Source organism: Centroberyx gerrardi, chromosome 3 (genome assembly GCF_048128805.1).
Source record: "Centroberyx gerrardi isolate f3 chromosome 3, fCenGer3.hap1.cur.20231027, whole genome shotgun sequence".
Taxonomy (NCBI): domain Eukaryota; kingdom Metazoa; phylum Chordata; class Actinopteri; order Beryciformes; family Berycidae; genus Centroberyx; species Centroberyx gerrardi.
The window spans coordinates 35,509,230-35,535,406 of NC_135999.1; the positions used below are offsets into that span (position 1 = coordinate 35,509,230).

Consider the following 26,177-nt stretch of genomic DNA (forward strand, 5'->3'; position numbering starts at 1 on the left):
ATTTGTGGGTCTTGTTCTGGGTTTAGTAGCAACAGTGGAAAACATGAGTGGCACTGAGTGGCGCTCCAAGACTTTGAGCAGCGCTGGAAGTCGTGGCTGGGCGCCGGCGTGCGGCAGCGGCAGACGCCACCATTATTTTAGAATCTGAGGGCATCAATGCATTAAAAGATGAACAAATCTACGCTGCAGACTTTTGTTGGAGAAGATGTTTTTGCTCTTCTTTCTACCAGCTTTGGTACGTCAAATGGTAAATACTGCTCTTATATGCTAAACTACATAACATTTGTATTACTAGTTAATGCATTTACAAACTAAACTTGCAAATTAATAATTAAATTTTCTTTTTTGCTGCTCAATGGGTTAGACCTTATGTAACTTTTAGGTGGCCCACTGCTCAAACATCTTTATATTACAGGGTAACTGCACACTAAATCATTTATTTTTCGCTGTACTCATAGTTACATAGGCTTATGTTGGCATATGATGTTAAGGTGATTTTTCTAACAATACACATTGTGTGTAAAACTGCCTTTTCTGCTCAAAATTATCTTATTTCTGTCTGCTTGGATTTGAATCGTGACATATTAGGCAAGACTCCGAGGTATATTTCATATCAGCTGCCGCTAAGTATAAACATCAAAAACATTGCTAAATGTAGCCTCAGTTTGTGCCTCTTACACCGTTACTAGCGTTAGCAAGCCTGATAAGAGACGGTGGAGAGACGACGTCCTAGATGTATTCAATGACAGTAAACATAACACATTGGGCCGCCGATAACTGTGCCATATTGACAGCGTAACAAGATATTCAGGGCTGACGACGGTAACATTAACCATGATAAACAGATATTTTGCCCCCCTCATGTATGTTAATGGGGTGGACAAAATATTAGGAACACTTTATATAATGCACTCCAATACACCACCACCACCACCCAATACGACCTCAATAATAAACAAAGTAGAATTATCACCTTTCTGACAATGTCAACAAAAACTGAAAATGTATAAGCTTCATAAAAGTAGAATTTATGGCAGAGCTGTTGTATTGGATTGCATTAGATTGCACAGGTGTTCCTAATAAAGTGCTCAGTGAGTGTATAACAAAATAAGATAAAGCTAAAAAAAAACGTGTTAAATACAGTACTATTCAAACACCTTGGGGTAACGTTTCATATTTTGCTGCCTCTCTGTCAGATTTTAACTCTATGGTGTGTTCAGACAGAATGTGAAGCGAAATTTTCGCACGCCGCCATTACATACAAAGTCAATGCCAAGACCCGATTAGGCGCCAATAAGCGTCCGCGCAAGTTAAAAAAATGGATCGAAAAATTTGAGTGTAGCCTATATGAATGTACTTCATAAACGAACAGAGAGGAGAGGGAAATGGAGAGACTGGAGGGAAATAACAGAAAGAACCGGAGTCCCTGATGAGTTCTGAGTTCAGTGAGAGGCTGAACTGAACACAAACACACAGACACCTCCCGTTGTTAGCTAGCTTACAGCTAATGTACAGTAATGTATTTTGGCTATGAATAAACGGAATAAGCAGTCAAACTCGCGCGAGTAACGCAAGGCGAAAATTCACTTTGCATTCTGTCTGAACACACCATTACAAGACAAACACGAGCAGAGTAACATAATTTAATAATGTGAGAGTTAAGCTAGCGACAACAGGCTTTTCAAATCTAACATCAAAGTATACAACCAAACGCATAAAAGTCAAAAATATGCATCGCCTGTTGTTGATAATGCACCGATAAATTATATTGTTGAAATAATTCACGTACTTACCAAAAGAATCGTTGGATGGCTGTAGACTGGAATAAAAACTTTCAACCAACGTTTGTTGTCAGCACATGGTTGTAATTGCGGTTGTAGTCTAACTGTGCGTATTGTGCATGTGCAGAGAAGTACGGAAAACGCGTTGGGACACTCTTTATTCAGTCCAACGCCTGCCGTAGGTTTTAAATGACTTCAAATCAGCAGAGTTAGATATTACTGACTTCTTATCCTATTGTATAAATGCAATGAAACCTTCTTGGTTTGATGGTCAAAACTGCAATTTTTCAGTAGTTTCACCATAAAACAACTATGTAATGCAAACAACATCCAAGTTTCATTTCTTTGAGTGTAGGCTTTCCTAATTATTGCCTGATCACAAGTCACGACTCTTGCTGAGAAAACAAAAAAATAAATGTGACAGCTTTGATATGAGGGAGTTTGTGAAGAAAGGGAGAAAGTGAAGAAGATGGAAGATATAAAGTTAATCCCTGATGTGGAAAAGTACAGTGAGCTGTCAGCATTGTTTCTACAAGGACAGCAGTGAACAGATGAAGCTTTGGTGGCTATTGGAGCACAATGCAAGTAGCCTACAGCTGTTTCCACAGGGCTTTCTCCTCCTGTAGAGCAGGAGAGCTGCTGGCCGGCGCCGAGAAATACGTTTCTTGTGTGAACAACCCAACTGCGACTCGCGCGCGAGATTGAGGTACTTGGCCGCTACGCGTCCTGTGTGAACCAGGCGTTATGCTGCTGTGGGAAAACAAGCTCAGATCCTGTACAGGTCCACTAACGCTACTTAAATGCCACAAGGTAACAACATTACCTACTGTTAAAGTGTGTAGGATAGCAGAAGACGAGTTATCATGTCACTGTTTTCAAATCCTGTTACTAACACAGGCAAGTTTGGAGCAAATTGTGGAATGTTAAATTTCACTTTCGTTTTCACGAGAGACTCTCGTGAAAACCCCCTCTTTACTTGGCTGCGCCGTGGGAAAAAAACAATGTTACATCAATTGCGTAACCATATATACTGTATATGTATGCATATTTAGGAAAATATACTGTTAAGAACTGGGGAGTGAGAGAGAGAAAGAGAGTTTGTCTGTGTGCATGTGTGTGAGGGAGGGGGTGATTTATCCTCTCTCCTGAGACATGAAATTCCACTTTTTCTTAATTTTGATTGGTGGATGTTTTGCATGGGCAAGCGCAAGTGTGTTGATTACACACATTATGCATTTGCTAGTTTGTGTGTGTGTGTGTGTGTGTGTGTGTGTGTGTGAGTGAGTGAGTGAGAGAGAGCCCCTGAGTCTTGTTCTGGTATCTGTTATGCATGAGAGAAAATCAGACATGAAACACTTTGTTACATAACCCTCATTTGCACACACTCTCCATCTTTCTCACACATACACACACACCTCAACCATGTAGCTAAGGATGTGTGTGTGTGTGTGTGTGTGTGTGTGTGTATGAGTTGATGTATTGAAGTGACAGTGTTAGAGGTTAGGAGGTTTCTCTCATGTTTCCAGTGCTCAACAGAGCTTTGCACTCTGCTACATTGCACATGTCTGAATAAGTAATTATTTTATGAATGGATGAGGCTTCATCATTTGTACATACAGTATATATATACAGTATATACATCTATTATACTGTGTTGTTGCCCACTAAATATCTGCTTCAGGGTAGTACCTCAATTGGTTTATTCCATTTTTCAATCCAGAATTCAGTTAAAATCCACTTTCAAATTAGAATTTTTGTTTAAGATGTTTTTATCAGGGTTATCTGTGGTTGATATTGTCCTTTTATTAAAAATGGAATCTGATCTATTCTGATATGATGCAGTTTGACTTATTTATTGTAGCATTGATCAATACTACACTGGTTATCTATGGAAAGACCTTAACCTGAATTGATCAGAGTACACACAACTGAATGAATGAATGTTTTTTTATTATTATTATTATTATTATTATTATTATTATTATTAGTAGTAGTAGTAGTAGTTGCAGCAGTAGCAGTAGTACTACTAGCAATAGAAGTGGCAGTAGTCATTTGGGGGGGCCCTAACCTAATCCAGTGCAGTACTCTAAGACTCTAGACTGCATTACTCCACCAACCCACAGCTGAAGAAATACCCTTTGCAGCACAGACAGAACAAAACACACATGAGTAGACAAAATGTAACAGTGACCCATTATTACTGAAAATTATTTTCTGTGTTTCCTTTGTTTAATTTTAGAGACCCTGGGAAAGATCAAATTTAGCTTTAGCCAGCAGTGACTGGTAGTATTTGTGCTCCAGTTGCCCATTAGTGCCAACAAAAACCAAGTCACCAAGCTGCAGCGAGTTTCACCATGGACAGTTTGTTTTTGTTGGATTCTGTTGCCGATGCCAGCGCAGAGGATGCGGGTGTGTGTAAATAGCTTCAGTCCATACTTGGATAGGGTGGTGTAGCAGCCAATAATGTAATAACTACCGTTAATGTAATAACTGCCAATAACGTAATAATTTTTCCGTTGTTAATGTAATAAAAGTCGATAATGTAATAACTTACCAATAATGTAATAAAATTTATAATAATAGCCAGGGGTTAAAGTGGGCCAGAACGATCCCGAACGGCGTTCCGGCACCTTCGATTAATAAGTAAATAAATCTGATTGGCAGTTTCATACATAATAATGTCAAGCGAGTTCTGACAGGGCTGCCAACTCTCACGCATTGACCGTGAGACTCATGCAATTTACATTTTTCACACGCTGAAACGCCACAAGTCCATTTTCTCACGCAGTGAAAAACAAATTCATAACTGATAACGTTGCGGCACGAAAAGAGACACTGACAGCGCACGGACAGACAAGACAGAGCAGCACCGTGCAGCAGAGAGTTATTCAGACCATCTGAATAGCGAGAAATATACACAAATCTATTATATTGTCATTTATTCCCATGCATGATGCTCAGAGTAATCTCAGTCAGCGGCTCTTCTGCGTCTCTCCCTCTCTCGCGCTGTGCGCACGCAGGCAGGAGTGAGAGTGAGTTACTATGGTTACGGGGACGCTCTGTGCGATTCCCAATAATAGGTTTTTAGGTTAGTATGCCTATGCAAAATCATGAATGTAAGCACCTCAATGCTGAAATCTAGTAATATAACATAATTTAAAATTTTTGGTTAACATTATACAGGGTTGCTGTTTCTTGACATAATCCCCCCCCCCCCAATTATGTATATATTATTGACTGGTTATTACATTATTAGCTGGGTTAAATCAAATCATTAAAAATGTAATAATTGTAGCCGATAATGTAATAATATATTTATATCACTATGTTTAAGTTTTATTTATTATCATATCATATAAGTGTCAGACTTCCATAACACTTACCCTTACTGTTGCTTCTTTCAAATAGCTGCTCAAAAACCTGACCAATCCTGACCCCTGAATCTTAGTCCTAACTCTGAGAAAACACACACACACACACACACACACACACACACCTACTCTCTTTCTAGGAATTAAGACTATTTATTTGTTTGTCTAACTTGATGGTTAGACTTATCTTCAGCCCTGCCTTCTACTCCTTAGCCATTTGAGTACCAAATGAAGTGGGAGCACACGTTTGCAAACACAGACAATTACTCTTATGTTGTATAATATGAAATCTATACCTCTTTGAAGATGCTGTGTTCTCAAATGACCACCACTTCTTTCCATGAAAAATATATTCTTTAATCAAGTGTATTTAAATAACTTCTTCAACCAAACTGGCACTATTATCCCTTGTGCTCAACTTTTAACCTCTTATTGCAAAATTGTAAACTGTAAAATATAGTATATAACATGACCTACAAAGATAACTTTGGTAACACATCTTTCAGTTTTATAATGATAATAAAGGACGGTTTACGGTCCCTTTTTTAAAGAACTAAACATTCTCTTGATACTGTATTGTACATTTGACAAAATGGAGGTAAGGTGCTGGACGTAAAGTTCAATCTCAAATGAAAAGTAGCTTCCACTCATTTACAAATATAAAAAAGAACTCGAGAGAATCAAAATGAAATTATCTGCTGACCGAAAAAAACAAAAAACAAAACACCAACAAAAAAATGGTCATTAATTCTTCCAGTAGTCCTTAACTTTGTACTGTCCGAAGGCTATGTGACTGAGCAGAATCCAGGCTTTCATCCATCGTTTGTCCTTACTAAATAACTCTTTTATATGTGTGCTGAGACCACTGCTGCGTCCAGCAGCCTTGTATAGCTTCATAACACTAATGGAACAGTCATTCTCTTTGTCCAGTTCCAAACTCTCTGCAAGTGCCTCTCTTATGTACAGGTTGGGATGATATGGTCTAGATAGTTCACGGAATAAGAGTGAGACTCTTTTGAATGTCCCCAGCATTGACATATCTAGATTGAGAGATAACTCAATAAATTTTTATAAGATTTCTGATGGTAGGTATTGAGCTCCAGGCTGATTGCCAGGATCCACTACCATGTCAACCAAAGGATTAGCCATAGACTGAACTTCAGGGTTAGCCAGAGGCCCAGGTTCAGGGTCAGCCAGAAGGTAAGGTTCAAGGTCAACCCGAAGTCCAGATTCAGGGTCAGCCAAAAGGCCAAGTTCAGGGTCAGCCAGAGGGCCAGGTTGGGGGTCAACTCCAGTAGGTGTCCTAACTGGTTTTTTGAAAGACAGTCTTTGATGATATATGATATGATACCAGTATCTTCACTCTAGCTTTAAAACTGAGCCTGCTACAGCCTCTGAAAGACAGTAATGTTGGCCGAGGGCACAGACGCCCCCGCGGGTCTCTGAGGGTTAATTAGAATGATCTCACAAATTTGTATATCCTCTTGCACTAAATATATAAGAAATGTTAATCTATGTGCATGAATCTCAACTAAATAAACTGTATTTACTAAATTAAATTAAATTAAATCACTAATTACCTTTCAACGTGTGATAAGGAAGACAGAAGTTTGCAGACAAAGGAAGAAAGCCTAATGTCAGAGTCACATGACTGGATAACTTGTCAATCAACGGCCATCTAGTGGTCAATTATGGGGACTGCCAAAGAAAATTCACGTCTTCAAGAATGAACTATAGATATCATTTGCTTCGGTTTTAGACTCTTTGTTGAGCTTGTCATGACTGTATTCAAATAGCCAGGGATGTAAATAGGGCAAGGATTCTGATTTGGTAATACATTTTCATGTAACCTTTCAGGAGTCAGGTTTGGTATACATAGAGAGAGAGAGAGTGCTGAATAGCTATAATAGTGTGGTTGAAACAGTTTGCTTGAAAAAGTCATTTAAATACGTTTAATTAAAGATGACATTTTTCATGAAAAGAAGTGGTGGTCTTTGTATTCGAGGACAAAGCATCTTCAAAGAGGTATAGATTTCATATTATACAACATAAGAGTAATTGTCTGTGTTTGCAAACATGTGCTCGCACTTCATTTGGTATTCAAATGGTTAAGGAGTAGAAGGCAGGGCTGGAGATAAGTCTAACCATCAAGTATCACAAACAAATAGATAGCCTTAATTCCTAGTGTGTGTGTGTGTGTGTGTGTGTGTGTGTGTGTGTGTGTGTGTGTGTGTGTGTGTGTGTGTGTGGCAGGTTTTTGAGCAGCTATTTGAAAGAGGCAACAGTAAGGGTAAGTGTCATGGAAGTGTGACACTTTATAGCCAATAAATAAAACTTAAATAAAGTGATATAAGTACATTATTACATTATCGGTTCCAGTTATTATATTATATTATATTAGTTATTACATTTTCATGTGTTTTTTTTTTAACCCAGCTAATAATGTAATAACCGGCCAATAATGTAATAACTTATTTCATTATGCGCAAAAAGTTATTATGTTATTGGTTCAGAAAATGTATTACATTATTGGCCAGTTATTACATTATCGACTTTTACTACATTAAGAACGGAAAAATTATTACGTTATTGGCAGTTATTACAATAACAGTAGTTATTACATTATTGGCTGCTACAGGTGGCTTTAAACTTTAGATGTGAAACTTGCTACACATATGTATCTGATCATGACTCACCGCCCACGCAGATCCACTTCCTTTTTATGCAGCGGAACCCATTTCATTGCTGCCATGCAGGTCTATTTTTTTCCCTCTATTTTGTCCAACAACTTACATACATTGATAACTTTTTGTCAATTTTGGCATGTAGATGGTAGAATTTTTATGGCCTTTTTATTTGCCGTTTTTGGAACTCTAAAGAAAGAGTATCCAGCAGCTTCTGTTGCTGCACTAGCCAACTCGCTGTGTGTTAAATGGACTTACAAACTTCACTGGTGTTTTGACCCTGGTTTCGAAAGACATGAGGGTGAGTATGTACCTGACCCGCCAGCGTCAAATTATTTTTTGTGATTGACAGCACACCGAAAGGGTCAAAAAGCTGGTTGTGAAACATGGAGAAGCATAGAGGTGCGGTTGCTTATCAATTCTGGTGAATTTGGCAATTTGGTGCCGAAAAGAAAAAATACACCCATCTCATTAATATATAAGTGATGGGTGATTATAAAAAGGGAAAAATGGGGGAAGGTAGGAGATTATAAACCATTGGGTGAATATCGCGTGGGTGATTATACAGTGAGTGGGTGATTATACAGTGAGTGATTACTGAAAGGGTTAAAGGGAAAACGGCTTGGAGATTGTAATCAAGTGGCTGATTATCAAGAGCAAAAACTGATGGGAGATTTAAATACGTGAGGGTGATAATTATAGGTGAGGTTAATTGATAATCATTATTTGATGCTTTTACATTATGATTTGTTGTATTATCATTACCATTCATCGTATAACCTTTTCACAGTTTTGTCACTTTGAATGCTGCTATGAGATCATAAACCATTGGATGAGTATAGAGTGGCTGATTATTGAGTAGGTGATTATTGAGAGGGGAAAAGGGAAAACAACTTGGAGATTATAAGCAAGTGGATGATTATCAAGAGGGAAAACCAATGGGAGATTATGAAATACGCGAGGGTATTAATTAATTATAGGTGTGGTTAATTTAAAATCATTATTTGATGCTTTTACATTATGTTTTGTTGTATTATCATTACCATTTGTCATTTAACCTTTTCCAAGTTTTGTCGCTGGTAGTATGCCATACGAACTCCAGGCAGTACAGTAGAAATCAAACAAGCATTAACCAACTGGAGGCTGGTGCGCTGTACATCTACATACCAGGAAGTAGCTCTGTGATTTTCTAACTGTAGTAGGATAAGTCAACGCATTGAATTAAATATTTAGTTCAGTAATCATCTTTGCTTCAACAACACCAAAGTGCTACCACAGCACTTTGGTGTTGACAGGTGGAGTTTTAAAGTCAATATAGTGTCACTCACTCCAATCATGCATAGCCCATTGAGCAACCAGAACAACCCACCCTGATAGGCTTTAAACATCCTGAGAACCTGCAAACATACTTTAACACTTTAACATGAGGACTAATGAATAAACTTCAAGGTGAAAACATAATTCTTATAATATGTGACCCATCCCATTTGGCTGATGATGTCATACAGTATGTCCAGGGGCTATAAATGATGAGCATCCCCATGAATGGGATTGGGTATGGGATATGGCAGTGCTGCATGGTAAAGGTAGGTTAATATATAAAATATAGCTAAGCACAATGCACACGCTTTTTGAGTCCAAGTAAGTAGCCTCATTTAGAATGGTTTAGAATGGTTAGTTAAACAGATGAATGAAAAATAAACAAACTTGTGAATATAGAGTGTTTCAGAAATAATTTATAATGCGGTAGAGATATTGAGATTGTTCAGTTGCACATAGATCCATCACTGTTTCTGTACTGGTGGCATAGGTAGCGTTTTAGAAATCTTAATAATAAACATCTTTTTTCACAGCTTTGTAGTGGTACATCTATGCAAAGACATAAGACCCCTCATGGTTGAGTGTCTGCTCATCTTCAGTTCACTCACTGAAGTGTGTGTGTGTGTGTGTGTGTGTGTGTGTGTACAGGTCTCTTATGTAAAGGCCATAGACATCTGGATGGCGGTGTGTCTTCTGTTCGTCTTCTCTGCGTTGTTGGAGTATGCTGCTGTTAACTTCGTATCAAGGCAACATAAAGAGCTGCTGCGATTCCAGAGGCCTCGCAAGAACAAGAACAAGGTACCGAAGCTTCTGGACAATATAACATACAATACCCAACACTGAACCTTCACAATATGGCTGGTCAGACAAAAAAAAAATTCTAAAAAAATACAACACAACACAGTGAAGTGGGGTCCAGGAGTCCTTTGCAAAATGAAGAATAGCTTGACTTAACTGTGATCCATTTACAAGTTTGCACAGTGGGACACTGCATGGTTATTGCTGATCATAGCTTTCACCCTTTCCATTGTTATCTCCCCAGCTCTGGACAGTCATGTGCCATGCTGTGATTAATCTAAAATGTTCATTCATTCATTCATTCATTCATTTTCCATTCCCGCTTATTCCTGTTCAGGGTCACAGGACCACCTCCCTGCATGCATTGGGCAGAAATCTAAAATTTCAGATTTTTAAGTTATAAACCTCTGATAGGCATCTTCGGTCAAAACCATATTTATTTGGATGGTGTAATAGAAAAGTTTGCGAGGACTCATTTCTGGTCCAAGGTTACCACTCTGTGGTTACATTCTGCTATTGCAGTTTGCTGCTCAGAAAGAGGAATAGCAGAAGAGGAGGATGAGGAGGAAGGAGGGAAGTGATGATGATGGAGACAATAATGATGAAAACAAGTGTTTGACAGTGGATGTTAACTGTAAATGCATCTGACACTCTACATGTGTAAGTGCCCTGAAGCACCACATCTCCCTTCTTAGTGCATGATGCAGCATGGCTATAATTGTACCTATGTGGTTTTGTGACTCTTTGGGTTATAATTCTGTTGTTTCTCCATCAGAGGGCCATCCAGCCCTGAGGATGAGCCTGTTGTGACTGCATGATCTGGATCTTTGAGGGTTGGGAGGGATCAACTCAGCATTCAGTCATGTCACACACACGAACAGATTGACCAGAAAACTCACTTTAAAAGAAGTAGAGAATCCAAAATATAAACTGTCATCAGTCAGTCTGATTTGAAGGGGGCAATTCAGGAACAAATCTAAATTATAAACTGGTAGAGTTTGAAAAATAATCTGAAAAATATTGTCATAAAGAATGATTTTGCTTTATTTGCAAGCAAGGTATTATTATCTGGCCAAGCTCTTCTAATCTCTTCAATTAACTATTCACTTGATCAGGCAGGGACATGAATTTCAAACAAAAATAATTACAAATAGCAAAACATCTGTTTCAATCTTGCAGCTCCTCGAAGGTGCATGAACCAAATCACTGAAAAAAATTCAGCTACTCTTTAAGCACAATTGATAAAGCTTTAAAATTAAAAACCAATGCATTTCAGCTACAACACCTGCAGAGCCCTGACGAATGCTGTTGCAGCCGAAATGCCTTGGTCTCTAAAGGATAATACCAGTGTAATCTTTAATTAATTAATTAATTAATTAATGCCTATGAAAAGTCTAAACCCACCAATATATTTGCTACAGTCAGAAGCTGCTATCGTCTCTTCTACTACTTCTACTTCGACTTCCTCCCGGAAGTCAATAAAATACAATAATCTAGAAAAAAATACAATGATCATGTAATTTAAAATGATAGATTACATTATTCAAGGCAGCAGTATGTCTCTGTGAGCTGTTTTTAATGTATTTTTGAAAACAATGAGAGCCCATGACTTACGGGAGGTAGCACAAACCTGCAGTAGAACAGACAGTAGTATCTTCTGACTGTGGCAAATAAATCAGTTGGTTTAGACTTTTCAGTTGTATCAATGGTGATATGAAAATATAAAATTAAACTGGTATCATCCTTTAATATTAAAGCTTTGTCAACTGTTCTACAAGAGTAACCCATTTTTAAAATTAAAAAAACAAAAGCTAATTGACTTTCATTTATAAATATAAAAAAACATTGACTGAATGCATGGGCATCCCAACCTTATTTTTTGGAAGCGATTCGTTTTTCTTTTAAGTTTCTGTCTGTTCATATTGGTATGCATGCTGTCGGCTGGTAGAACGGTGAAGGTGCTGTTGATCCAGTGGAGCTAGCTGATTCCCTGCGTCGTATTAATATTGACAACGGCCTCAAACCATCACACCCACTCTACGGATCTATGACCAACATCTACACCAACAACCACATGGTAATGGCACAGTATATATATGTGTGTATGTGTGCATGTTCAATTTGCATGTCCCAACCTGTTTATTTTTCCACTGCGTCACCCATCATTTCGGTTCTCAATGTGTTGGTTTTGCTTTTCTCCATATAACACACTGCTGTAGTGACTCCAAGTTGAAGATACAATACTTTTGATTAGTTGAAGCATTGAAAAAATATTTAATTCATGTCATGACATAAAAAAGCTACTCACAGTAACAAGTGTAAATGCAATGTGTTACTTCCACACTTGACATTACGGGGACATTCTATAAGGTTTTGGGGCTCATTCATAAAACTTACAATCAGGTTTAGTGTGACGTTAGGGGTTTTGATTGGCTGTCTCCCGGGGATAACACAGTGGTAATGTGGCTCTGTCACAGTATTCACAGCTGTGATAAATTTATGAAAATGACCAGGTCACAGATTTTGTGTGCTGCTATTCTGTTACTGCAGAGTTTTATGAATAAGCCCCATAATGTGAAAACGGCTTAACGAGGCAAACAAATATTTAATGTTAATGAGAAAATGCAATTTTTTTTTCCATAAGAACACCATAAGAAATAGCAATGTTGAAAAGAAAAAGAAAATTTACATAAATTTGGTTTTTTTATGAACGAGGCTTAATGTGGCTTAATGAGCTAATATTGAAATGAAAACTTCTGAAAATTTAACCATGAATTTGAGAGCATAACATTTCACTAGAGTCCAAAAAGAATGTCTAGAAAGAATACGGAAACATTTTTAAAAACTCATCAAAGTCTGAATTTAGGCAAAAACGAGGGCTTAATGTGGCTAAATGACCTAAAATCAAAATAGAGAAATTCATCTTTAATTCAGCCATCAAGGAGACACAAGAAGATACTGTAGCGAAAATTTCAACTTAAAGATAAATCATAATGTGGTCAAAAAACTATGACAAGATCCTTAGTTGAAATTGAATGGAAATGATTGAGCTTAATATGGCTTAATGTGGTTTACTTACCTAAAAGTGATGGAAAGAATTATTTAAGAAAAATCTTAAATAAATAAGGATAGGGGACTTCTTATCCTAATTATTTCAGAATCAGAATCAGAAATACTTTATTGATCCCCGAGGGGAAATTGGGTTACATTGCAGTTGCTCACATTCTAGAGAGAAATATATATAAGCATAGAGAAATTATAAGAAAAATAGAATAAGAAACTAAGAAATATGTAAAATATGTGCATTATACTATAATATATAACAATAATAATATAGAAATAATTACTAATTAATTAATTAATTAAATATTTACTCGCATCAAAAGGAAAACACTGGGTTGAAACCAGAAATACTTATAATTACATAATAATATGGTAAATTGTCTGAAAACCATTAAATATGGCAGCTTAGCCACATTAAGCCCTCATTTTTGCCAAATTCAGACTTTGATGATTTTTTAAAAATCTTTCTCTATTTTGTATTCATTTTATGCTCAAAGATTCATGGTTAAGTTTTTAATTTAAATATTAGCTCATTAAGCCACGTTAACTCCCCCTTTTTTTGGCATTTTTTCACTATATTAATTTATTAAAAAAATAAAATAGATTTAAATTTAAAAACGTCGCTAGTTCTTATGGTGCTGTATACAAAACTTTTTTTTTCACCAACGTTAAATATTTTTTTGCCCCGTTTTCACATTAAGCCTTTTAGAATGTTCCACATTACACAATGCAGGTGAAAAATCCGCAAAGCAGAGGAAACATATCTGTCTTCTAACTACAGTTATCTGAGGAGGGTTTTCGGTTTGAAGTGTGGAGGGGAGCCTATTATCTTCCATGTTCTCATAATATAGAGTTGAATCTGGCTTATGACCTTAAATATGTCACATGCCCTTTCTCTCTTTCTCTTGCATTCTTTGTAATAAAACACAAATGTCCTAAAAATTATCTCTGAAAAAGCTGACATGGGAGTGTCAGTTACAGAGGTAATCTAGTTAAAAACAGCAACAGTTGGACAGAATAAGTCAAGGTCTGACCTAGGAAACAAAAGGATCAAGGAAGGGAGCAGTGAGGAAAAGGAGGAGGAGGAAAGAGAGGTGGAAAGGGAGGCTGGGTTGGGGGTTTGAATGGACAGAGGGAAGGGGGTCGTCCTATTACTGTGTTTCTTCCTCCTCCACCCATTTGGTCCTAAATAAAATACTGGTGGTTATTGGATAGGGATATTTTAAGAATTAAAATGTTTATTGTAAGTGGTAATGTGTGCAGGTCAAGTCTGAATGTAGGGAGTAAGGGAGGTCGAGAGGTCAGGCGAGGAGGGTTGGAGGGTTTGGAGGACTTACTAATTACTAACTAATTTAACATTCACGTGCACGCTGGTTGTGAATTCGGACAGTAGACTTGTGCGTTCATGTGCTTTTTGGTCCATTTAAAATATTCTGCTCCCCCTTGGACCCTACCCCCTGCTCTGCACGTGGTTACTTGCGTGACGTATGGTACTACGTTTTACCAAGTGCAGAGGGGAAGGAGGGCTTGTTACATGACTAATAAAATGGGGCTCTAAAATCATGAATTTTCAGATTTCAGTGCCCTACATGGTACTTCCTGATGGAAAGAAGTCTTACAAATTTGATCTTGAAAGACTACACCGACTTTTTGGAAGTTTGGCCCATTTGTCACCTTACCCAATATGTGATGAGAGGATTGGCACTAAAATGATCTCTCTGAGTAGATAGCCCTGTACGGTGCACATGCTGTTTAGCATGCTGTATGGTAAATAATCACAGGCATTTTAATGGCATGTGCCTAAACCTGCCAGGTTTGTTTAGGGGATTGACAAAATAGACATAAAATTTGACAAAAATAATGCACTTTCAATGCCAGAAGATGTCTCTTCCCGCAAAACTTCAAGCATAGCGAGGCCCAAGTAAAGTTAGCCAGACAGATAAAGTTATTGCACTGTTGATTCATAATGGAGTTCAGTAATGATGAATATTGAGATTTTGTTTTTGGAAGTTATGAAATTACAGACCATACAATAAAAACGAATACCAATTTTGGATTACTAAAAGGTTTATCTTCATACTTTGGATAATGCTAATCGCATACTGTATGCTATAGCGTACAGAGCTTTCTACTGGATAGAGCTTTCTACCGGACACACAGATGATTTTGGTGTCAATCCTCTTATATATATTTCCTCTTATATATCCTTTCACATATTGGGTAAGCTGACCAATTGGCCAAACTCCCAAAGTTCACACAGGAGATTATAATTTGATATTACCTGGAGGTATGAAGTGATTTGTTGTAACTGCGGAGAACGTTGGTGATTTTAATCCCATGTGAATCTGGCATGTCTGTAATTTGCAAAGTAAAAATTCCGGCACAAACTTCCAAGATTTACTTTGCTAAATCAGGAAGTGATGAATTGTAAAATTTTGACCTTATACAGTTGTATTTGTATAATTTCATTATCCCATGTGAATGCTACAAAGCCCCTAAGAGGACATGGGAGAGAAAAAAAATACATGTAAGAAAAAAATAAATAGGGGGAGAAAAAAAATAGTTAATAAAATAAATAAATGCTTTTGGATTCTCTCACAAAAGTTCTGCATTCTCCCAAGAAACTTCTGCATTCTTGCAAAACTTTTGCATTCTCCCAGGAAACATTTAGTGTGAAAATAATTGTGTGTGGGGAAAAAAAAACAGAATTGTAAATACATTTTTTGCAAATTTCTTCCTGCAACATACCCCCAACTTACACCAGCACAACGGGCTACAGGGTGTTGATAGACAGGTGTGAAAGTTTCTCCCTCTACTTCTCCTCCTTTTTTACATTGACCAAGTGAGTGCTATCAAAACTCCATGTAAAGTAATTTCAAGGGCACATCAGAGGTATGTATGGTGGTAGACTGACTGGCCATTAAAGGTTGGGTTTTTGAGGGCCAATACCGATATTTTTGCAGATAGTCGATATTTTGTGCCAATATTAAATATCTTTGAATTTGACGATTTCATGCCAAAAAAATTCAGAGGATTCAGTGCTTATCCCTAATTTTATTGTTGTCAGTATGGAAAAGCCTCTGAAACAGAATTTAGAGCATAAATAATAAAAAACAAATAATAGTAATAAAACATATTCATGCATACTTGGGTGGAATCTGATCAAAATGTCTCCAATCAGAATCAATTCAGGTTAAGGACTTCGCATAGACAACCAGTGTAGTATTGTTCAGTTCTACAATAAATATGTAATCAATCAAACTGCATCATCCATTATATCAGAGGTGGACGACACCTACTGGACTAACCCTAACCCAGATCCCATTTTCAATAAAAGGACAATGTTGGACCCATATATCAGAAAACCAATTTATCGGTCTAACCCTAGTTCAGTGCCTCGCTCAAGGGCACATCAGAGGTATGTACAGTATGTGAGGAGCTTAAGATTGACTGACCACTATTATCTGACCTCCTACCCATTACTTCTTGTCTCCAATATAGGAAGAGGAAGTGCGTGAGAGCCGACAGAGCTTCACAGCCGCTGTAACCTCCGCCCCCAGCAACAACAAAGACTCCATTTCCAAGGCCAGCGCCAACAATACCATTGCTGTAGCCAGCACCCCAGGACGCACGGCAAGCACTACCCAGAATCCCCCTGGAGCAGCAAGAGGTGGAGGGCCCTTAGGTGCAGGGGGTAAAACCCACGAGGAGATGAGGAAGTTGTTTATTGACCGAGCCAAGAAGATTGACACTGTGTCCAGGGCCGGCTTCCCCTTAGCTTTTCTCTTCTTCAATATATTCTACTGGGTTCTTTATAAGATACTTAGGCACGAGGATGTACACAAGCAATAGAGAAAGAGAGAGCACGTAGATTAGACATATATAGACGCACACAGATAAGGAATGGGGGGTAGCAGGAAGATTATTCCTCATTGGCAAAACTGCCAATGAAGAAACTATTTACAGCTTTGTTTTTCAATGTATTCACCTGGGTGCTCTCTAAAAGTTACTGTGTACAAAATTTTAGGGATAGGCTACCTGCTCTTTCTATGAAATACTTACCAAGTGAATCCACATATGTGGAGGCTCTGATCCCAATTTCCAGGGTTGCTGCACAGCTCTGGAAAGTCTAGAAAAAAGGTAGAAAGTCTGGAAATTGTAGTTCGTCATTTCCAGGTCCGGTAAAGTATGAGAATTGGACAAAAGTCAGAAAATGTATGCAGCAAAGGTTGTTTTGTACCAGTACACATATAACCATCCATTCCCTATATTTCAATAGGAAGAACGCACACCCAGCAAGGTGCAGACATGAGGCTTTTGTCAAAACTCCACTATGAAGAAAATTGAAGTTGCACGCTCTTCTCTTTTCTTTTAGTTTCATGCTTTACCAAATGTTTTCAAAACGAGTGTACAACTTGAATTTTCTTCATAGTGGAGTTTTTTTCATACAGCTATAGACCCACTGCCAGTTCACATGTTATGAAGAACCAAGAAGATTAATATGGCCTAGCTGACATCATTATCAAGCTACTGTCAAGATTCATTATTTTTAACACCAACAAAAAAAACCGAATCCAGTAAAGAAATCTGAAAAAAGTCTGAAAATCAAGTGTGAGAATGTTGAAATGAAAAATGCGTAGGTACCCTGGATTTCACCTGTTGAATCTACTGCAGTGATGTAGAGGCAGTAGAGATGGAGAGGCAACAGAAAATAGATGGATGTTTAAGCCTTAAGATAACTGAGACAAGGGTTATACAAAAGGAGGGTGTAATTCAGAATTATTCCTAGTGTTTGTACACACATAAAATACCTGGTGACATTTCGCATTAGTTCTGGTTCATTATACATTCATTCATTATACATTCAGACAAGAGCATCATAAGAGCTACATGGCACAGTCATGAATCCTGATTCAATCCTTATGTAAGCTTTTATTAAGTGTTCATGTCATTTGTGAATTTGTAAATTACTGAGCAAAAATGTCATGTCCTCCTGGTAATTATCATTTATGTTGTGCTGCTGTTTTTCAGAAATTGCATGGTGTTTTATGTAGCATATTCAAATAATAATATAATAATAAACTTAATTTATAGAGCACTTTTTGAAACCAAAGTTGCAAAGTGCTTCACAAGGAACAAGTGCAAGGAATAAAACATGTAATGCAAAATAAAACTGAAGGTACTGTAAAAAAATAACATAGCAAAGAGATAAAAAGAGAAACAAATGATAATGATTGAATCAAAATCTTATGGAATATTTTAAATTCAATTAATGAATGAAGCAACTTGACTATAACAATCAAAATAGGTAATTTATTTCCTGGATGCTATAGTCTAAAGTTGTAAATGTTATTGTACATTGAAATGCAGCTTTTAAAATGTTTTCAAAACAGTGTAAAACTTGTCCAACAATTTTGAAAAGGTAGACAGGTGTGTTTTACAGCTACTTAATGTGAAAATATGTTTTAAAAAATATTATTGAATAGTTTCTGGTTGCTTCCAGGTTAGGAAAGGGCCATTTCCAGTTTTGTCCAACTGCAAACTGGATACAAGAAAACAATCATTATGTACTCTAATTTAGAGTGCAAGCTTAAATGAGTCATAATTGGTATGCTAGCTAGTTATCCAGTTACCCAACATTAGATTTATATTTCTGTAGTATTGACATTAAAGCTGGGGTAAGCAACTTTGGAGAAATGAGCAAGGAAGTATGCAACAAAAAATCCACCCCCTCCCTCTCTGCTCCCTCACTTCCTACTGTAACTCCTTCCCCCCAAATGAAGCTCCAAATCTTTTACGCAAAACACTGCTTGCTCAATGTAGTTATTACTAAAACATTCGCCAGCAAAAATTATTTTTGTCAGCATAGATTACTTTAATTAAACACACATTGTGATATGGACATTACTAGGTTAGCCATGCACAAGCTAGGTTCACTCTAGATGGAGAGAGAGAGAGCGCCGGGTGCTTAACATTGGCCAAACTTGATAAATTCCAAACCTTTTAAGCAAAACACAGCTCTGCTAGCTCAGTCTAGTTGTTACTGAAATATATTTTTGTCACACATAGATTAGCTACCACAGTTGCAAAACCATAGCTACAGTACCCAACACCAAGTTGGCTGACTGACCTGAATGTGGCTCCTATGAACAGTCTTGTGCAGTGGCTTCCTTTCACAACAAGTTTTTCCAGTCCCAGTATTCAGTTTGGATTATGGCTGTTTCATGTCATCTCTTCTATGGATATAGTAGTTTTCTCTCTTCAGGTTGCAGGGCAGGCAGGACTAGTATGGACGTAGTATACACGTTTTGACACGTTTGGCTTGCCATAGACTAGACTGAAATATAATGCACGCGTGATTGACAGGCAGTAGGTACGCCTCCTTGCAGAGAGAGGCCTACTGGGAGCGGTGAGATTTTGAAAACAGAGGCTATCACAGAGGCCTGCTCTTCTCTCAGACCATTTGAATTACTCATAGCTGATAAGGTGTTATGAAATTTTTGCCAAATAATACAAAAAGGAAGTTGCCTACCCCAGCTTTAACTGTATTAGATAACATTAACACTTTTTGAAGAGAGAAGAGCATGAGAAGCATATAGAAAGGTGGGTAGTACAAAAGGCAGACGTTTATGACATTTTTTGGAAATTTCACTCAATTGATATGTCACAAATTACTGATTATTACATGAACATCTAATGAGAGCTGACATATATACTTGAATCAGTATGACGTTCAGGTGATATGAATGTATTATAAATTACAGTTTGTGTAAAGTGGCCTCCAGAATTGTTGGCGCCCTTGGTAATGATTAGCCAAAAGGTTGTTCAGAAAATTTCTATTATATTCTGTCATTCAGAGGCAGTTGTTCAAAAAGCAGTTCATTCCCAATGTGTGATAACATTTAATCTAAAAAGCTGCCCAAATATTGCTACTCTTGCAAAGCTAAAGAGGGTCCTCAAACAAATTGTTGCTTCACTTATACACATATATGTAAAGATTGGTTGTTTTACTCCTGTCTAGCATAGTTAACTCATAAAATGTTAAGGCTTTGGGACTTTAAGGGGTAAAATCCAGATTAAATTTCACTCTGTTCCCACAGTGGCCTGAAGATACACACTAACTACTTTAAAATAAGGTTTTTACTCCCCCACCACATGGCAATAGAAGAATAACCAGAAGAAATCGGGCTTATTCAAGACTATGCAGTTGAGGGTTTAAAGACCATTCCAAAGAAATACACCAAGAGACTAGCAGTCTAGATGAGTCAGTTTGATATAAGGGTATTGAAATTTGCCTTACATTAGCAACAAATGGTGCCAATAATTGAGACAAACACTTTTTTTTAGAATAAATGTGATATCACCCTGTAAATAACTTAAATTTTACTGTATTTTACCTGTAAATTTTACTGAACAATTTCCTCTCAATAATAGACAGTAATGTTCTGAGCATAGAACATACATGTTTAACTGCCAAAAATAAAGGAAACACAACAACATATTATGTCGTATATCCTAGTATGGCACTGGCCTGCCACAATCCACCAGGACAGTTTCACTGCACCGTGGCATAGATTTTACCATTCCTCCACAAGAAAATCCATAATTTGTTGTTTTGATGATGACTGTGGAAAATGCTGTCTCAGGTATCGCTCCAGAATCCATCACTTGGTGCTCAATTGGTTTGAGATCTGGTGACTGGGATGGTCTCAGGATATGGTTTACATCATTTTCATGCTCATCATACCATTCAGTGACCACAAAACGTGAAATGAACACGAGTTGTTAACAGCAAATTACAGAACGTAAAGTGTTCAATTTACGTATTCCCAACACAAAACAGTTACGTGAAGGAGACACGACTATAAACACGAAGTAGTGTCACATTTAAGTAGCACGGTGGCCAGTAAGGGCGTGGAGGTCGGGGTGGTGGATGGGCGTATGTGTTTGCCTTCAATGCTGGCGACCGCAGTTTGATTCCCAGCGTTTTCAAAGGACATTTCAATCGTAAGTTGCATTTAAATTTTTAACAAATGCTTTTCTTATTTAACCATGACCGAACCATTTCCCTAACCATAACCAAGTTGTTTTACTTGCCTAAATGTAATCATAACCTTTACCCTAACCTTAACCAAACTTGTTTTACTTGTCTAAACTTAACCAAAGTCGTTTTACTTGCCTAAACATAACCGTTAACCAACCTTTGGGGCGTGGTTCAATTCATGGCGGAGGAATGTATTTAAATTTGTGGCAGAGGAACATATTTAAATTCTTTGTGGGGGGTTTGTGGTGGAGAAACATTATTTTCCCATAGTACGTGTCCACAGCACGTAAATCGCCGTTTTAGAGTTCATGTTCATTTCGCGTATTTGTGTGAGATCATGTTGTGTAGAATTCAGTTCAATGTGTTTTATTGGCATGACAGTTTAAAAACAAACAATATTGCCAAAGCATATAACAAGAAATTAATTAACCAACATTTCAGAAAATGAATCCCATCCCCTCCCATGTATCAGTGTATGTGTGTGTGTGTGTGTGTGTGTGTGTGTGTGTGTTGCTGTGTATTCAGACCCTCCACCATCCACTAACTATCAGTATTTCTGTGTTTATGTAACTCCGTTTATGTTTGTGAGGAAAGATAAATCAACAAAATATAATATTTGCCATTAAAAATAGAACTTTTCAGGGAATATACATTCATACATATTCTTCACATTCCATCCAACTGTGTTGCCCCATTCTTTTAAAGTGTGACAACAATCAACAAATTGTGCAGCTAATACTGCACACTGACTTTTCTCCCCATATAGATAGGGAAGTTTGAGAGGATCAGGCAGATGGTTGAACTTGAGGTATATTCTACTTATCCTCTCAAAATAAGTCTCTCATACATCATTATATCTCTCACAGTGTAACAGGAAGTGGGATTCTGTCTCTACGTCCCCCTGACAGCAGAATAAACACAACCTGCTCTCCCTGGGTTGCCAGGTCTGCCTGTATCTGCCTGTTTCTATGGCCACAGAGTCTGTACCTTGTCAGGGATTTTGCTATCAGTCACAGTGGTCAGATATTGTGCCACTGTGTACTCTCTGTTTAGAGTCAGGTAGAATTCTAGTTTGTCATTTTTCTTCCAATAGGTGATATCATTTTATTTCTGTTTAGAGATGATGTGATTGGGCCAGAGAGACTGAAGGTTGTCCTAAACCCCTGGTATTTGTGGGCAGAGGGAACTCTTTTCCTTGTTCAAATTTTAGCACTGAAGAGCTTTATACTGATAGGAGTGGGGGTTGCTGGATTGGAGATGCTGTAAAATTTGATGGCTTGTTTTTGAGCCATCAAATTGAGCCATTTGAATTATATTTATATCTTTCTAGCAGGATAGAAAAGCTTTACCATAGGATAATCATGATCACATGGAATGGTTTTGGATTTATTGGCATTTACCTTGCCCTCTAAGGGGTTCAGTGGATCTAAATCATGCCAGAAAAACGCAGCCTACACCATAACAGCCACCAGAACCCTTCACCATGGGAAAAGAGGCCTGACATCTTTTGCTGAGAGTAGAGTGAAGGACTCATCTGACCATATGACATTTTTCTATTGTTGTAATAAAAGTCTATGCACTGCGACTTGAAGTTCTCAACAAACTGTTTATGAAACTACCTCCTCAGGTTAGATTGACATCTGCAGTCAACTGAGTCAGAGTTGCTTGTCTGTTTTTCCTTGCATTTTGAACCAATTTGTGGACACCACAGTTGAGGAGTATGAGCTTCCACAGTTCTTCCTAGTTGGTGATGTCTTTCCTTCAGACTTCCATACCAACACCACCAACACTGTTCCTCATGAAACATCAGCAAGTTGAACAGTCTGTTGAGCATCAACAACCCTCTGTCAATGAGTCAATGAGATCTCTTCTCTGAGCCATATTAGCCAAGATAATGGTAAACTTGGTCAGCCCAAAGTTTTTAGACATGACCCTAAGCATGATGGGATGTTAATTACTTCATTATTTTAAGGAGCACACCTGTGTGGAAGCACCTGCTTCCAGTATACTTTGCATCCCCATTACTTGTGTTTCCTTTATTTTAGTAGTTACCTGTAGCTCAATACTTGTAATTTATTTTGTACAGTATTTTTGGCTCAACTCCATCAAGGGTAGCAGAGCATGGTGCACACAGACATACATACAGACTCACATTCACACAGACAGATACTGTAGATACATAGTCTCTCTTTCTACAGTTCAACTATATGTGGACCAGAACTGAGACCTTTCAAGTTTGAGAGTTTTGCAGGCAAACAAACAAAAGCTGGTGAACACCTTGCCCAGACCCAATTTATGAACTCATATCTATAGTGGAGGATAGTATGTTGGGATACCTCCTGGATTAGAGAGATATATTAAACTATAGGGAAGCCCCAAACCACACAAACCCCAGGATGTTTAAAGGAATACAATTAGGTTTTGGGAGACTTTCCCGTTGGTCAACCCATTGCCAGCACCACCCGCCCCACTCTTTATACAGCCAACTACCAGCAAGAGTTGCAACTCATTTGTTTTAGGTTTTTTTGCTACTCTTTCACTAAGTGGGGAGAATAAGACTTGACCATTGTCTGAGGAGATGAACACAGCGCCACATGGCTTGTGGTTGACTAAGTGGAGAGTGTTGGAAGTGTTTGAGGAGGGAACTGCCTTCCAGTTAATACTCGGAGAACAAAAGTCCCTTTTGCCCAGCTTTGTGTCTCAGTAAGCTGAATCTGAATGAAGAAAACGTAAGTGGAATTAGGAAAACGAAATATGAAAATATAGCTGTGAGCAGCAACGCACCAGCTTCCACAGCATGAGAGCAAAACCAAGTAAAGCCCACCAAAGTCAAATGTAATGTGACATTAAAGGAATAGTCCACCCAAAAAAGAAAATTCTGTCATTATCTACTCTCATGCCACCCTCATGCCAGTTGAAACATCATGTTTGTCCATATAACACACAGGGAGGTTGCCAGCACAACTCGGTAGCAGCCTTCTCCAAAACTAAAACTGAAATATGTCAATGAATGGCAGAGGTTAACTAGGCTGTTACAGTTGGCTACAGCGATACAGAGAACAATGGACAGTATTGCGGTTGAAAATTGGCAATCCCTGGACACAAAGGAGGAAGACACAGCCACACTCATGCCGATTCCATCAAACGTTTTAATCGATGTTTCGACCCTAAAGGGTCTTTTTCAATCCCTGGACACAAACAACCAGTACCATTCTTTGTGTCTAGCCTATATTATGAGCTGCCAGGACTGTCTGTGCCAATTTAGGAAAAAAGTTACCAATCTATGCCTGAGTGAATACATAATAACGCAAAGCATTGTGGGTATTGGAGTCTTTGTTATTATCACAACATAACAGAAGTTCATTTGGCTGTATTTTCTTAAAATCTCAGCATATCAAAATGGCAGATATCTTTATAACCCGCAAATTTCAAGTGGATTGATTACTTTGTCATGATTTTACAGTCAGTGGAACTTTTTGTACAAATTATAAATTAATTGATAGATTAATAACTTGGCTATTTTTGGACCAATCCCTTAGCTTTTCGCAAACTAAGCATAGGCAGACCCAATTTAGTAGACCCGCCAATAGCCAAAAGTTATAGACAAACATTATCGGTCCTAAAGGCAAAAATGTTTACATGGTGTATGCTTAAGTGATACATGGAGCCTATTATCAGTCAACATAGTGTATGCTAAAGTGTTAGCATGGAGCACTGGAGCCAATGATCTACCAGAGACACATGAATGATTTTGGTATCTATGTTCTTATCACTCAGTGGCTAAGATGACCAACAGGACAATCTACCGAAACTTCACTGTATTCCTTTAAGTGCACCTAAAAGTGGTTTGTAGTGACACCTAGATCCATATTACTTTTATTCACAAAATGTACTGTTTTGTCAAAGATTACATTTAGTTCTGATAATGTGAGCTCTAAATTAAATTGTTAATGTGAGATGTCTGCTCTAGCCTGGGATTATATAGTCCATCCCAAGACTTCCAATAACACTGTGAAAGACCACAAATATAGACTGAAGAGAGAAGAGATGGGATTTGTTGTCCACTCCATATACAGACAGCAAAGAACAGCCACTGTAAAAGACTACAAATATGGGAAAACCACTGCTAAGAAGGACTATCGTGACAAAAGTCAACCATAATAAAATATTACAATGATGGGAGACTACTACCATCACTGATATTTATTGAAGGCAACAGACTATGCACTATGCAACAGACTGGGATTGGAAAAGTCTCTCTTAAGACTGAAGGACAAAACACACTCACACACACACACACATCTTCTGAACACTGTTTAGCCCACTTGTGTCTTACAGCTTAACTGCCAATGTTGTGTGTGTATTTGTCCTCTATACTATGGACATCACTTGAAATTCCTCATTACACACACACACACACACACACACACACACACACACACACGCACACACACACACACACCTGTTACCACCAAGCCACACACATGAATAGATACTTAACATATACATCTACTTGTAAAATGTGCCTGGGGACACCTTTCTTTTGTAGTGCTACAAACTAGGGATGCAAATTTTAATCAATTTCCTTAATTGATCGTCAATCACGTTAATGACCAATTAATCGATTAATCATTATGTAAAAAACTGCTTTTGACATAGAAAATAGAAAATACAAAATGTGTGTTTTTACAATGATGCAATGAAGTCTCTGCACTGCACTCATGTTAACTTTCTGAGTGTTGAGCAGTGTTAGAATTGTCCAATTAAAAAGTATCAAGTTACTCTTTACAAATACTGTTGTGATATATGCGAGTTCTGAGAAAATGTGGAATTTAATTTTTTTTTTTACTAACGTTTTCAGAACGGGAGACAGACTGTCACATTGAGTAGCCTACAGTGCTACTGCATCGCCAAATGACAGACATCATGACGTGATGCACACATTAGGCGCATTACAGAGCGATTTAGATCACTTTCTATACATTGATTAACTATTTATTTTGTGCCGGCCATGCCGATATTGTGGCGCTGTGCCACATCTTATGTATTGGAAACAATTACACGACAATCTACTTGTTTATTTAAGAATAAGAGCATATCTACGTGGTCAGGGATG

The 26,177-nt window shown here is 37.8% G+C and overlaps 1 protein-coding gene across 2 annotated transcripts in view; it reads left to right on the top strand.

Moving 5' to 3' along the window:
* The window catches only part of glra3 (glycine receptor, alpha 3), a 219,878-nt gene extending 203,009 nt beyond the window's left edge, over nt 1-16,869 (top strand). The window contains exons 7-9 of one of the 2 annotated variants that reach the window (XM_078282385.1): nt 9,805-9,954; nt 11,903-12,031; nt 16,519-16,869. In XM_078282385.1, coding sequence (XP_078138511.1) covers nt 9,805-9,954; nt 11,903-12,031; nt 16,519-16,869 — 630 coding nt within the window. The remainder of the gene's footprint in view (nt 1-9,804; nt 9,955-11,902; nt 12,032-16,518) is intronic. The other variant, XM_078282389.1, reaches the window with a different exon arrangement.
* The last annotated feature ends 9,308 nt before the right edge of the window (nt 16,870-26,177 follow it).